The 16,012-nt window shown below is 39.9% G+C and overlaps 1 protein-coding gene across 3 annotated transcripts in view; it reads left to right on the top strand.

Moving 5' to 3' along the window:
• Window positions 1-16,012, top strand: part of LUZP2 (leucine zipper protein 2) — a 511,483-nt gene that overhangs the window by 430,680 nt on the left and 64,791 nt on the right. For 2 of the 3 annotated variants that reach the window (XM_046017873.1, XM_046017871.1), the window contains exon 9: window positions 6,955-7,119. In XM_046017873.1, the coding sequence (XP_045873829.1) occupies window positions 6,955-7,119 (165 nt within the window). Of the gene's footprint in view, window positions 1-6,954; window positions 7,120-9,334; window positions 9,480-16,012 lie in introns of those variants that run through there. The other variant, XM_046017872.1, reaches the window with a different exon arrangement.

Below are 16,012 nucleotides of genomic sequence, written 5' to 3'. Positions count from 1 at the left end.
ATAGATGGTCTGGAGATCCACACCTCTCACATTTTGTTGGGCACCCAAAATTATGAAATAATTGCTTGTGGAGACAGAAGGTTCCAGAACCACAGAGAATGAATGCATTTTATGTACTTGTGGGTTGTACAAACTGGTGTAGTCGTATAATACTAAATGGGCAAATTATAATTTGGTCTGAATCACAGAACTCCAGGTTAACATAGTTTTTTTTCTCCTTTGTCTTACCCATTCTGTGCTTCTCTCCACTCCATCTCTATTCACTCCCCACCTAGGTGTGCCTAGCCCACACCATGCTACAGTCTGGATTTAGCATGAGAGGCTCTATGTGGCAGTGATTCCAGAATCAGTCCGTCTTTCTTCAATCACTCTTCCACTGAATCACCACGTTCGAATTCCTCAAACTCTTTATGCATCACTGCAAAATGGAATACTAACAAAACTTACTTTATAAGAGTGGTGAGAAACTGTGTGTATCCAAAAATTAAAGAACGAAGATCTCTTGGCACAGGGAAAGCCCTCGGGAAGCATAGTGATTATTAACATCAATGAATGAGATTGTAGAGACTGCCTGTCAGTGTTAACAATTTTTCTCTTTAACCTTCAGGATCTTGTTGTTCCTTTTGCTACAGTAAACTATAAAGCATTTCATATTACTAGAGGTCGGTTTCAACAAATCTCTTGTACCATATGTATGAGGCTCATAAACTGTAGTCATAAAGGCAGGTAGAAATGCTAGCTCACTTCAAAATGGATAAAAACTACAGTTTAATGAAATTGCTTTCTACCTCTCTCCATCATCTTTATATGAGACTTTTTTACTCTCTTCAGGTGCCTAGCTCCTAAGAATGTTATATCAGGGCTTCAAATAACCTCAAATACCTCATAAATATTATGAAATCATCTTCACACTCTAACTTGGTTCTTGTGACATGTTTAATGAAAGAAGTCTCGGTTTACTATCACAACATAAACAAAAATAATCTCACGATCTAAGAATCAGCCTTAGTTTTCCAAACAATCAATTATTTATTTGGCAATATCTTATGAATTTTAGGTGGCTTCAGCTACTGGAATGTAAAAACAGCATTATAGTATGGAAATCTATCTCTCAAACTTTCATATTAAAAAAAAATTCTGCTACATCTGACTTTCACAAAATTTTGCCCAGGAAAGCATGCATTATTTACATCCATATTAAAGATGGCACGTGTGAGGGGCGCCCGGATGGGTCAGTCAGTTAAGCATCTGACTCTTGGTCTCAGCTCAGTTGTGATCTCAAAGTTGTGCAATTCGGCTCTGCTCGGAGTCTGCTTGAGATCTTCGCCCCCTCACTCTCTGCTCCTCCCCCTGCTCCTGTGTGCTGGCTCTCTCTCAAAAAAAAAATAAGTAAAGAAGTAAAATCTTAAAAAAAAAAAAGGTGACAAATGTTAGTCAACCTAACCTACTAAGGTTAGGCAACCTTAGACTCCCAGTAGCAAAAGAACAAGAACCTGTTTTGCCATATGTGTCTGACACATAACAGGAGCATTATAGGTAGCTATTGATTGAATACATAAATTAAGATCTAACTTCATGAATTAATGACTGTGCCATTTATCCTCCATACAAGGGACCTGGAGGCAACCTAAACCAAGAATCAAACCTATCAAAATAACGGTGCCTGGGTGGCTCAGTAAGTGCAGCGTCTGCCTTCATTCAGCTCAGGTCGTGATCTCAGGGTCTTGGGATCAAGCCCCACATCGGGCTCTCTGCTCAGCAGGGAGCCTGCTTCTCCCTCTCCCTCTGCTGCTCTACCGTCTTGTTTTCTTTCTCTCTGTGTCAAATAAATAAATAAAATCTCAAAAAAATTTAAAAAGGGGCGCCTGGGTGGCTCAGTAGGTTAAACCTCTGCCTTCGGCTCAGGTCATGATCTCAGGGTCCTGGGATCGAGCCCCACATCGGGCTCTCTGCTCAGCGGGGAGCCTGCTTCCTCCTCTCTCTCTGCCTGTCTCTCTGCCTACTTGTGGTCTGTCTGTTAAATAAATAAATAAAAATCTTAAAAAAAATTTAAAAAGATGTCAAAATGACCATACAGGATTCATAGAGCTGATTTCATGGCAGATGGAAAAGTTAAGGGGAAAGCCTTTGGATTCACAGCCCTTCATGGTCTTTCCAAAGCCATCAGCCAATGTTCACCCAGATCTCTCTGATGACCTCACATCTTCATGGAAATGAATTCAGAGAAAGAGACAAATAATATCATATGAACTTATATCTGTCAAGAGATGAGAAAGTAGGGGCACAGTTGTCTTTGCAAGCTGTATCTTATTCCCAAGAAAGAAGCACATTTTTCTGAGAAAAGTACTTACCTACACACACATGAAAAATTACCTTCTAAGTCTCCCACATGTAGGATCATACATGTACACAGTAATTTTAATAAGCTTTATGTATTATATAGCAAAAGCATTAGTAATTTATTTATCTTTTAAAAATTTATTTATTTATTTGAGAGACATAGCAAATGAGGGGAGGGACAGAGAGAGAATCTTCAAGTAGTCTCCCCACTGAGCACAGAGCCCCATGCAGGGCTCAATCTCATGAGACCATGACCTGAGCCAAAACCAAGAGTTGGTCACTTAACTGACTGAGCCACCCAGGTGCCCCGAGCACTAGTGTTTTAATGTCTGAAATAATACTTTATTTATGCAATATACAGAATAAAATGAGAAATATTTATTTTCTCATGTAAAATGCCACCACCCTATGTCCTCTGGAGGGTTTGTTGTAGTTATTCATTCAACAAACATTTGTTTGAAACTGTTTGCTTTAAACAGTTAGAAACTGGTGGTGCTGCAAGAAAGGCACTGGCCCTCAAAGAAATGACATTGTAATGGAAATAGATAAAACACTGAACACAGAAACAATAAGGTAATTTGCAACAACAAGACTACCTAGGACTTAAAGTGAGAAAAGTGACAGAGACTTTAAGGAAGGAGTGTTCCTTGAAAGGGCCTTGAGGGACTGTCTTTCCAAGAAGGTAAGATGTGACCTGACACTGGGTGTTATATGCAACTGATGAATCACTAAATTCTGCCCCTGAAACTAATAATACAGTATACATTAATTAAATTGAATTCAAATTTTAAAAAAAAAAAGATGTGAGCTGAGAGATAAATTTTAGGTGGAAGTTTTCTAACAGATATTTGGAGAAGGAGTTCATAGGACAGGAAACAACAAGTGTAAAGGCTCTAAGAATACTGTTACGCTGAAAAAATAAATAAAAAAAAAATAAAGGCTCTAAGATGCAAATACATTTGGAATCTCCGATGGGCTGCAAATAAAAAGAGGTTGAGCTTATTAGGTTCTTCCTAAAAATGTTTGCATTTTACTATTATGTGGCAAAGCAAGTGAAAAAAGTGGTTTTGGGCAAGAAGGAGAAAAGCAGGGCAAAAACAAGACTGACCCTAGGACGGACCAGGTTGTAAGACTTTGGACAAAGTATATCTTCTACAGTTGATACTGTATTTCATCAGGTGACATCTAGTTACGGTGAACCTCAAAGTGAACAGTAACCCGCATTTTCGAAACAGGCTACAACTACAGCCAGTGGTATAAATGAAAATATAATGATGTCGTGGTGTAAAATCATCATCTGAGTCCTGCTTATAGAACTGGGTCAAGCCAAGTCTGAGTAGTGTCAGTAAAAGGTGCTATTAAGTCAGAGAGACTAAGTAGAGAGCTGTTTTTGTGGTAGAAAACTGAGCAAAGTAGGGCAAGGTGGCTTAGAGCAATCTGTGATCTCTGGCAGTAAAAGTCTATAGTGTAATCAAGGAACGGAGGCAGAATCTAAGGTAGGAGGCCAAGTTGTATGCTTGTGGCCCAATAAAGAAATAAAATCCTAACCTAAGAGGTTAGGAATCAGTTGGAACAGAAGAGCAAAGATGGCCTACCCCCGTAGCTGTGAAACGTCGGGGAGTTGGAAGTTATGTCTATGTGATGTTGATTCTGTTACCTGAGATGATCCTGACCATGTCAGGAGACCCCTGGGAACAAACGAGATGATCAAGTTCAGATAATTTAAAATATTACATACATGCACATCTTCATGTATTGTTCCATTGGAAAAGTGTCTTCCTGGAACAGCATTTTCTGAAAATCGATGTTCGAAGCTATTAACTTGATACAGTTCTTTATTATTTTCACATCCAAGTTCAGGCATTACTCAGAAATTTGTTCACTTTGCCAATATATACTGTAAGCCTGTTATAGACAGAACGTTTACACACATCATGTATTTAGAGGAGCCAAGATATAAATATAGTGAAGAAAATAGCCATCATAACTTCCTGCATTATCTGAGATGATTGTCTCATTTCAAAGCCGACATTTCAAAGCCACATTAACTTTGAATCTGGGCCCAGACTTGCCTGACTCTGTTGCATTAACTCTATTTCCATTGTCTCACTATAACATGTGAGACAGAAAACATATTTAAATTGTTCAGGGCCCCCTGGAATCTTTCACTCCTGGCCCAGCACACAATGTTCTATTCCATGGTGAGAGGAGAGTTAACCACAATTATAACAAAGCACCACTAGGAAGAGAAATCTGAACTATTATTTAATTTCTTGTCATTGATAAAGCTTATCACTTTCCTTGCCTAATAAGTAGAAGCAGCATTTTCACCCACGTGTTTAAGTCATTGATTCAGAAAACTTTCTGGAGAGTCCCTTCTAATGTGTCAGGGATCATGTTACGTGCTACATACACAATTCTGAACAGAATAGACAACTTGCACATGTGTATATATCCATATAAATTAAAAATTAGAGACAGATTCTATAAAGGATACACATATAGGATTGAAAGTAATGAGGTGGAGGAAGGACAAAAAGTCAGAGGCTCAGACAAGCTGATCAAAGGGACCATGTTGAGTAAAAGGCCATCATTCAGCTTGGCCCAGCTTGGTCCTGTCCTGCCCACTTAACGACATTCCTCCAGCCTAGTTCTTATCAGATGTTTATGTCATCTTAGACAACTTGTCAGGACCATATTAATGAGAAGGAAATACATGTCGGTTCTATTTCTTACGTATCCCAGTTGCTGCTCTACCTGTTGCTTTTGTTTTGTTTTGTTTCTTTCATCTCTGGCCTGGACCAAATGGATTTCTTAAACTGCTGCTCTTCTAGAAAGACGTTCTTTCTCGTCTTAAAGATAAATCTTATCACATATCACATATGAGTGGAGAGCTCAGAGGTAGACCTTGGGAAGGATCCCAGTCATAGTGGCTACTCTTCAGGAGACCAGAAATAGGAGCAGATGCTATATGAAGGTGTGTTCCTGGCATAGAATAGAAAAGATAGTGCTTTGGTTGGAAGAATACCCCCTCAAAAGGAGGACAACAGACTTTGCTGCTTCCCCGACCCATGGGTACCCTGAAAGGGTACACTCCACATGTGCTAGCTTGTCCAGGGATCTCGGCCCTAGTGACTAATCTCTTCCTCTCTGTTGCCGCAAAGGCCACATCTCATGTCTTGAAATGGATGAATATGTGACATTTCCTTATTTGGGTCTACATCCATGCCCTTCATTACCCCTGAGTTACCATAAGCTTTCCTAAAATTTATATGTCTTTCTATTTTGGCACTGGAGATCTCTCTGTCATTTGTACTCAGCTTTGTATTATTATTATTATTATTATTATTATTATTATTATTATTATTATTTACTTTATCAGCATTTAAAGACATTTTTAGGGATGTCTGTGTGGCCTAGTCGGTTAACCATGTACCTTCGGCTCTGAGTCCCACATCGGGCTTCTTGCTCAATGGGAGCCTGCTTCTCCCTCTGCCTGCCACTCCCCCTGCCTGTGCTCATTCTCTTTCTCTCTCTCTCTCTCTGTCTAACAAAAATAAATAAATAAATAAATAAATAAAATCTTTTTTTTTTAAAGATTTTATTTATTTATCTGACAGAGAGAGATCACAAGTAGATAGAGAGGCAGGCAGAGAGAGAGAGAGACGGAAGCAGGCTCCCCACCGAGCAGAGAGCCCGACGCGGGACTCGATCCCAGGACCTCGAGATCACGACCCGAGCCGAAGGCAGCGGCCCAACCCACTGAGCCACCCAGGCGCCCCAATAAATAAAATCTTTAAAAGAAAAACCCTCCCTTTAAAAAAATTAAAAAATAAAAATATTTTAGCTGTGGAATCTGGTGATAAGATGGGAGTTACAGATGGTTGTCTACATTAGTTCAGTCTGCCTTGTGATTATAAACCAGGGGAGAAAAGCAGTCTGAAAACCTTGAATTTTCCTTTCTTCAGAGTAAAATAGTAATAATGATGCCAGTTCCACAGATGTTAGCATAAAATTATTTCTTGCATGTGAAAGAGCTTGAAATATTGTGAAATCCTATGCAAATATAAGAAAATGTAAATATTGTAATTTACAACCACATCGGATTAACTCCTACCACTTAACAAGGCCCACAGGAAATAGGTGTTTTATTAGAAACAAAGTTGATTTTTTTCCAATCTGTGGGCAAACTGAACGGAGCTGCAGGCTAATCTGAGAAACACAGGGCCCTACATTGCCAGGGGAATGGTTTGTAATAAAAGAGATGGACACCAAGAGAAAGATGGCAGATTTCTACAGACATTGTCTACAAAGTGACCCTAGAGGACATGTCCTTGCCAACAAACTATCACAACTGAAATCACGTCTAGTAACATATGTCTCTGAATTTCGGTGTTCAAAATATATCATGAGACACAGTAGCTCCTAAAAATAGACTGAGTGTGCCTTAAACAGTGAGTGTGTCAGAGTGGAATTTAGAAGTTAGGAAGTTAACATTTGAAAACTGGTAGGTATTTGTGGGGGAAATGAGTGTAGGCTGGGAGAATGGGGAGAATCAAATCAAAGAAAGAACAATCGGAACCACACGTAAACGTTGTCCTCTTTTTTCCGTAGGACTCACAGCTGAAGGCAATGAAGGAGACTGTGCATCTCTGCCTGTCCACCGTGTTCCGTAATCAGGCTCCTCCTTTGAGTCTAACGAGGCCAAGTTCAACTCAGCTGCCACTTCTACCTGGGACAGTTGGTCCTGTGATTCCTGATGCAAGTTCAAAATTCCAGGTACACTTCAGTCATGCTTTGAAAGTATAAGCAAGTAAAGCACTGTCTTTACACTCCATTCTACATGATCATCAGAGTGGACAGCGTAAGACACCAAATTCACTGAAAGATTACGAAGTCAATGGAAGGCTGTAACCCTTTGTAAAGTATCCACTGTCACTTAGAGAACATTGGAAAACAATGTTTGTTTTATTTTTGTTTCATTTTTTAATTTTTTTTAAGATTTTATTTATTTATTTGACAGAGAGAGAGAGATCACAAGTAGGCAGAGAGGCAGGCAGAGAGAGAGGGAAACAGGCTCTCTGTTGAGCAGAGAGCCCAATGCGGGACTCCATCCCAGGACCCTGAGATCATGACCTGAGCCGAAGGCAGAGGATTAACCCACTGAGCCACCCAGGCGCCCCACCAACATTTGTTTTAGAGAGCCAGCTGCGTGTTAACCAGAATTGCCTAATTACAAGAATGATAATTATTATTCTAAAATAATCTAAAATTATTTTAAAATAACAATTTAATGTATTATTTCAATTTATAATCATCATGACTTAATAATAGAATCTTATTATATAATTTAATATGACTCTATTACTAATCATATTTTAATAATAATAATGATAGCTTTGTTTTATAATTAATTAAAGAAAGCATCTTATATTACATACCAGTATATACCAGAGGTTTAATATGGAAAATACTTTCTCCTAGAGTATTTTCTCTAGAAGAAAATACTTCTCTCCTAGAAGAGAAAATACTTTCTCTTCTACTACCTCTAGAAGAAAATACTTCTCTCCTAGAAGAGAAAATACTTTCTCTTCTACTACCTCTTTATCCTTACAAAAGTGGATATTTTTAAAAACTTAAGGCCATAGTTTTTTTTTTTTTTTTTTTTTTTTATTGTGCTTTTTGCCCTTTTTATTTATTTATTTTTTTTTCAGCGTAACAGTATTCATTCTTTTTGCACAACACCCAGTGCTCCATGCAAAACGTGCCCTCCCCATCACCCACCACCTGTTCCCCCAACCTCCCACCCCTGACCCTTCAAAACCCTCAGGTTGTTTTTCAGAGTCCATAGTCTCTTATGGTTCGCCTCCCCTCCCCAATGTCCATAGCCCGCACCCCCTCTCCCAATCCCACCTCCCCCCAGCAACCCCCAGTTTGTTTTGTGAGATTAAGAGTCATTTATGGTCCGAGTGCAGTGGTGTTTACAATTAATTGATCAAGGCCATAGTTTTTAACACTTCCTGCATATGTGACTCTGGGAATACTTGTAAGAAAATCCTGACACTTGGGACTCACCTCAAACCTATTAAATTCTTGGGGCGCCTCGATGGCTCAGTGGGTTAAGTCTCTGACTTCGGCTCAAATCATGATCCCATGGTCCTGGGATCGAGCCCCGCATCAGGCTCTCTGCTCAACGGGGAGCCTGCTTCCCCCTCTCTCTGCCTGACTCTCTGCCTACTTGTGATCTCTGTCTGTCAAATAAATAAATAAAATCTTAAAAAAAGAAAACTATTGGGGCGCCTGAGTGGCTCAGTGGTTAAAGCCTCTGCCTTCGGCTCGGGTCATGATCTCAGGGTCCTGGAATCAAGCCCCATGTTGGGCTGTCTGCTCTGCAGGGAGCCTGCTTCCCCACCCCCCTCTCTCTCTGCCTGCCTCTCTGCCTACTTGTGATCTTTGTCTGTCAGGTAAATAAATAAAAAAATCTAAAAAAAAAAAAAAAAAACGATTAAATTCTTTCTGATTGGGCTCTAAGTCATTAGTATTTAAAAGCTCCCTAAGAGATTCTGAGACCAGTTGAATCAAGCAAAGCTTCCTCAATTCCCACCACCTCTCTACATTAGGGCAGTGGGGAGTTTCGTCACTCTGCTTCAGTCGTCAGAACCTTCCATTTACTGGCTCTATGTTTAATCCAAAAATTTTTTTTTTAAGATTTTATTTATTTATTTGACAGAGAGAGAGAGGTCACAAGTAGGCAGAGAGGCAGGCAGAGAGAGAGGAGGAAGCAGGCTCCCTGCAGAGCAGAGAGCCCGATGCGGGGCTCCATCCCAGGACCCTGAGATCATGACCTGAGCCAAAGGCAGCAGCTTAATCCACTGAGCCACCCAGGCGCCCCTACTGGCTCTATGTTTAAATACATCTCGGCACTCTGAAATAGTTCCTGGAGAAAGTGTAGCTCCAGACAGTATGTTTGAAAGTGCTGGCTCTCTTGCCTTAGGACCACTGGCTGTTAAAGTGACTGTTCCGGATGCCAGTCCCACGTCTGCTGCAAACTCTTAACAATGGTGGGCCCAGAAGCACCTGAGAACCACTGGCGCAGTTACCCAGTGATGCACTCCTGTGGGACTTCCTTACTGCTTATTCTGATTCCCTGCACTGGAATAAAACAAATTTGTGCATCTGTGCATAAATGGCAGTTTAGAGAAATACTATTTTCAGAGTCAATACCAAGAGGGAAAAAAATGTAATGTGTTTCTATTGATGACTAGTCAATGTATGAACTGCACAGATTTAAGATTTAGTCTGTATAATCCCATGTTTCACTGTCAGAAGTCATTTAAAATATATATATTTTCATTTCATCTTACTCTCTTTTTACTCTGTACCTAAGATCTCTAGAAATGTTTAGGCCAGTATTTTTCTCCTTTATTTTTTCCTCCTGCCTCTTTGGAAACGCTAGGTCTAAAGGGTTTGTTTGCTTAACCAAAGGCAGGGAAGAAAGTTGCATAATAATGTATTTGTTATGTTTAGGAAAAGTCATGAAGAAATCCGTTGACTCTGGTCACTGGTAAAATGCCAAGCTTCTCACACAGTGTCACGCACCCGCAGGGAAGCCACACCCTGCCTCCTTAGTTTTGGTGGAAGAGAGGAGCAAAGGTTCAGCCTTATTAAGTCTGATGACTTTGGGCAAAGCACTTTGTAATTCTAGGGGCACACAGGACACCTATCTCCAACTCAAAATATGTTTGTTTAGGCCCAATTAAAACTGGGCTCTTTATGACCCTGAATGTGTGGAGGGATTACTGATTGTTACTTTAACGGATTTACTATGAATAAATGTATGTCCTGTCCTTGAAATAAATAATAAATATTTATTATTTCCCTTGGCTTATCAGAGAAAAATGTAGGAAGCATTTAGGTGAGGCCGGTTTAGAAATTGCTCATTTCTCAGAAAGCAATAACGGAAAAATCCAATTGTTTAAGATAAAGTTCAATAAATCTAAGTTGATGTACTATACAGCATTCTATTTTATGGATTAGCATTAAAAGCTTCTCTAGTGTTTATGATTTGCCTGCATTCTTTATCTTTTCATTAGTGGTGGAAATTGTATTTTATGTATACTTGGGGTTTCGGCTGTATGCCGGCGCTTCAGAAAACATTTTTAAAATCCCGGATAATGTGATGTGATGTGGGGTGTGAGTAAGAGAGACCCTTCCATCACAGAATCTGTTTTTCTCTGTACATGAAAAAAGGAACTTTTAAATGAGGACATTTAACAGGTACACCTTCAGAGTTGGCTAATTATAGCTGCAGTGACATGATATGTCTTCCCATAGCTGTGAGGGGATCACATCTCTTACCCTCCCTGTGCCTCAGTTTCCTCAAGCCCCTGTCAGAGTGTTGTTGTGGCATGAACATTACAACTGATAACTCCCCCTGTTTTCATTGGACTACTATTGGTCTCATCTACTTTCATTTTTTTTTAAGATTTTATTTATTCATTTATTTGAGAGAGAGTGAGAGAGACAATAGCGAGAGAGGGAACACAAGTAGGGGAAAAAGGAGAGGGAGAAGCAGGCTCCCCACCGAGCAGGGAGCCCAATGCAGGGCTCGATCCCAGGACCCTGGGATCATGACCTGAGCCATAGGCAGATGCTTAATGACTGAGCCACCCAGAAACCCCTTCATTTGGTTTCTTAAATCTTCAACTCTTGAATGGTTTTCCCTGAAATCCCTGATACACAGAGAAGTAAGCAATTTTCAACTCACATCTGGAAAAAAGACAAAATACCCACATATCATGCTCTGCCCCCTATAATGTCATTCTATTTTTCCTAAAGAAGGTTTGGTAATGCAGTCAAAATTTTCATTGCATTGTTCATATGTGTATATATATGTGTATACATGCATACATACATACATATACTCATTATTACATTAAATATGTGCGTATGTATATACCACACACATTTGTATATATTTCACTGTGGATTTTAATAGCCACAGTTTTCCTTAGGTGGGGAGTTCAACATTATAAGAATCTACTGACAAAAACTTAATTTATATATTGGTAACCTCTACTTTTTTTTTTAAAGATTTATTTATTTATTTGAGAGGGAGAGAGAGTGTGTGAGAATGGGGAGGAGCAGAGGGAGAGAGAGAGAAAGAGAATCTCAAGCAGACTCCCCTGCTGAGAGCAGAGCCTGGATGCAGGGCTCTGTCTCATGACCCTGAAATCATGACCTGAGCTGAAATCAAGAGTCACTGAACTGATTGAGCCACTCAGGTGCCCCCGGGAACCTCTACCTTTTTTTAGTAATTCTGGAAGATGCTTTTGTATGACCTTCGAGTCCTACAGCTAAAGTTTCTGCTGAGGACCTCAGTCAGGTCCATCAGCCTCCTTTCCTTCATCATATTCTCCATGTTGTTATATTGCTTCTTTCTAATTTGAGTGAATTCTTTCCTACCCTCTGAGTTCTTTTTCTGTTATCAGGGCTCTGACAGGACAGTGTTTATCCCTCATGGCTCCCGGTCATACCATGAATACAATGATGACCTCATGCTCCTCTCTCCTTAAAGGAAATGGCTGTGCTTAGCTCCTTGGTTTGCTCCCATGATTCACTGCCCAGAATGATGTTTCTGCAGAATTCATTTGAAATGACACTTGTCGTATTTCTGTTTTAGTCAGTTTGGGCTGTTATAACAAAATGCCATAGACTAGACCACTTAAACAACAGACACTAATTTCTCCCAGCTTGGAGGCTGTGAAACCCAAGGTCAAGTTTCTCCCAGATTTAGTTCTTGATGAGGGCCCTCTTCCTGGAAGGTAGACCACCTTTGGCTGAGTGCTCACCAGGTCTTTTTTAGATATGTGTGACTGGAAAGAAATCTCTCTCTTTATATTTTTTATGAGGGCACGAATCCCACCATGATGGCCCCATCATCATGACTTAACCTAAGCCTAATTACCTCCAGAAGGCCCAGCTCCTAATAGCATTGTACTGAGGGCTAGGGCTTTAACATAGGAATTTTAGATGATACAGATGCTCAATCCATAGCATTGTCCCTCTTCTTGGATATTTTCCTTATTTAGAAATTAGAAAATATATATTATTGAATGCTCATTAAGTGCTTAGTAGTCAAATAAATTGTTTTCCATCTGTATGCCAGGACCATGCTCATCAATGGGGATGCAAGTTTGAAATCATACGACCTTTTGGACACTGACTGAATTCTCTGTAAAAAGAGAACAAGAGAAAAAAATGCAAGGGGTGTATGGTAAATCAGGACCTTTTTTTTTTTTTTTTTGTATTTGGAATTTCATATTCCAAATAGCTTTGATTAAAGATAAAGACTAAGGAGGCCTGGATCCAAGGGCACATGAGATGATGTCTTTGTTATGAGATTATATATTTATTATGTAGAAAATTTCATTCCAACAGAGAGGTAAAGAGCAAAGGTAGGAGCCAGGAACTCTGATTTGCATTTGCATAAAATACTTCCTATCTAGAGTGGAATCTGGCAAACCAGTGACAGTATGTTTCCGTGAACCATGTAGGAGATGATGGTAATCCGATCTATGGTACAGAAATGGAAACAGGTTCAAGATGTCATGGGGGCTTAGCACTGCTGTGATGTGGTGGTTAAGTGGGAGGCATGAAGGTAGGAAGTGAAGAAGAATATTCAGTGCTTGCATTTATTCACTGTGATGCAGAAGGCAAAAGGAGAACCAAGATTGGTTTGTTTTTCAACATGCTAAGTGTTAGAGGTCTCTCATACAGTCAAGTGTCTATATCCCATAGGTGATTAAACATCTGAATCTGGAATTCAGGGAAGACACCCGGAGATAAAGTGGAGATAAAGGATTTGACATCATCACCATGGCTAGTGATTAAATCTTGGAAGTAGAGTAAAAGACGTGACAAGACAAGCGTGAAAAGAGATGAGGGCCACAAAGGACCCCAGAGAAGAGAAATACCCCATGGTATTCAGTATGGTTTTAAGTGTGGTCTAATTGATGGAATGTTTATGATAAAAGTGCATCTCTTGGCTTTTGTTGAGATCCTCTCTTTGCTCTACATTTGGACTGAGAACCATGACTTTTTCATGCTGTTTTACCCGTACAAAACAACCGAATATGCATGTCATTGTGTAAACGTAGAATGGTGAATACTCCATGGCTGGTATCTGCTTTTAAAAGCTGACTGGGGTAGGGGGGCAGTGCGGGGGCGGGGAGCTGAGTGGTTCAGTTGGTTGGGCGTCCTTTTCTTGGTTTCAGCTCAGGTCATGATCTCGTGATTGTGAGATCGAGCCCCACGTGGAGCTCTGAGCTCAGTGGGGAGTCTGCTTGAGATTCTCTTCCTCTCCCTCTGCCCCTCCCCCTGCTTGCCTCTCTCTTTCTCTCTAAACTAAATAAATAAATCTTTAAAAAAATAAAATAAGAACTGACTATTAAGTTTTCAGAATTTGTACAAGTCGGCTGGTAAACACAGCCCTTATTAAATATTAATTACATACACTTACAATCAAATAAAATTTATTAAAAGCAAATGTGGTAAATACCAAAACTACTATATCATGCTATTATCTCTGTTCTTGAGGATATTATAATATGTCTTTTGGCCCCAAGCTCTGGAAATATTATGCAATGCTGTGTTACTGATCTCTCTTTCCAATTCATATTCAATAATATCACCTTGATAGATTGAAATTGGTAGTATTTATACCATAGAAACTGACAAACACTTCAAATCAGGGTCCTCCCAACTCCCTAAGTTAGTGAATAGCACACCCCTCTGTACGTATGAGTGTGGCCTGTGTGTATGTGTGTTAAACCTTTAAGATAGGCTTCCTCGAGCATCATCATATACAAACAATATGCGATCAACATACTCATTGGTTTTTGTCTTCTGCTTGTGTGGTAGAGCTAGATGAACAGTGAGTGCTGAGAAAAGGCAAAACAATTGGTTGTAAAAACTGCTTGCTTAGTTAATGGCGTGTTCTGAAAAAAACTAACAATTTTTATTATATCCATTATACTGTTTTTTGTAATTATACTCATTTTATTATAAAATATTAGATGTGACTTTATATAATTTAGAAACTATACAAATGTAGGCAGAAGAACAGGAGGCCTATTACCCAGAGATCTACTTTTAGGTGAAAAATATGAATTATTAATATAGTAATGTTTACAGCCGCATGATATGCTGCTTAAGAGCTAGGATTCACTTTACATTAGGGTGATGATATTTACCGATGAGTGTTTCTGGGAAAGTTAAAGAAGATGCAAAAAAGGCCAGACTCTGGCCAGGGCACAGTAGTCAAAGACATTTCCCAGCCTCCTCCCTTCCTCTCTCCTCCCCTCCCAGAGCTGATGTCTGCATAGGACAGGTTCCCCTCAGCCATGGTCCCTCCATAGGGCTGGGCAGGGATGAATAGGCAGCGCTGCCAGCACCAGGCCTCCAAGGTCATGTGCCTAAGGGGGCTTACTGGGTTGTTCTCACCTCCCCACCACAGGGTCATCTCCTTCCTGGTCCCAAACCCACCAGTTACCACATCAGGCAGAGACCTTCAAAGGGAAAAAGGGCTCATGTTTCCTTTTTTTTTTTTTTTTCCCTTTCATTTATCTATTTGAGAGGGAAAGTACAAACAGGAGGGGGAACAGGCAGAGGGAGAAGGAGGAGCAGACTCCCTCATGAGCAGGGAGCCCCATGTAGGACTCCATCCCAGGACCCTGGGATCATGACCTGAGCCTAAAGCAGACACTTAACCAACTGAGCCATCCAGGCATCCCAAGGCTTATGTTTCTGGCCCACGTGTTCTAGCCAAGACCCTTGAGGGCATAGCGGGACTTCTGACTATGTAATTAGGCTGTACGTTTCATCAACATCCAAAAAACTTTGTATAATGAACATAAATATAAGGCAAATTTTTTTATCTTTTTTTTAAGATTTTATTCGTTTATTAGACAGATCACAAGTAGACAGAGAGACAGGCAGAGAGAGAGGAGGAAGGAGGCTCCCCACTGAGCAGAGAGCCCAATGCGGGGCGCAATCCCAGGACCCTGGGATCATGACCTGAGCCGAAGGCAGAGGCTTAACCCACTGAGCCACCCAGGCACCCCGGAAAATTGTTTCTTTAAAGAGAAAACTAAGATTCATAAGTCAGACTGACCAAGTAAAAATCTGTTGTCTGCAATTTTCTAACTTTGAAACCTGGATCAAATTACTTCTCTGGGACTAATCTTCTGTATATATAAGATACAGACAATAACAGCACCAACCCTACAGAGCTAATGTGAAGAATTAATACAGCACTCACTATATGTATTAGTGTCTGACACTGAGAAACAATAAAAATTAGGAAATAAGTATTATATCCGGAAACTGGGATGACACTTTGAGAAGATTTAAAGAAGACTTTTTAGTATAAAACATTACATTGAAACAAAAACTGTGTGCCTTGTTTTATTGTTGATATGTGAGTATACAATGTGTCTATCCAAGTGAGTATAACTATAGTTTTTAGCATAATAGTATGGATGGATTCTCACAGTACATTTAATGTCAGTGACCACAATAGTAAATGCCATAAGGAAAGAAAAACACTGAAAGACAGCAGAAAGGAAAAGCAATCCAGATAAGTAATGCTGATAAACAATGAAGAAATTGG

This window comes from Meles meles, chromosome 8 (genome assembly GCF_922984935.1).
Source record: "Meles meles chromosome 8, mMelMel3.1 paternal haplotype, whole genome shotgun sequence".
Classification (NCBI taxonomy): Eukaryota; Metazoa; Chordata; class Mammalia; order Carnivora; family Mustelidae; genus Meles; species Meles meles.
Note: the sequence above shows the minus strand (reverse complement) of the source record. Positions and strands in the feature narration are given on the sequence as shown.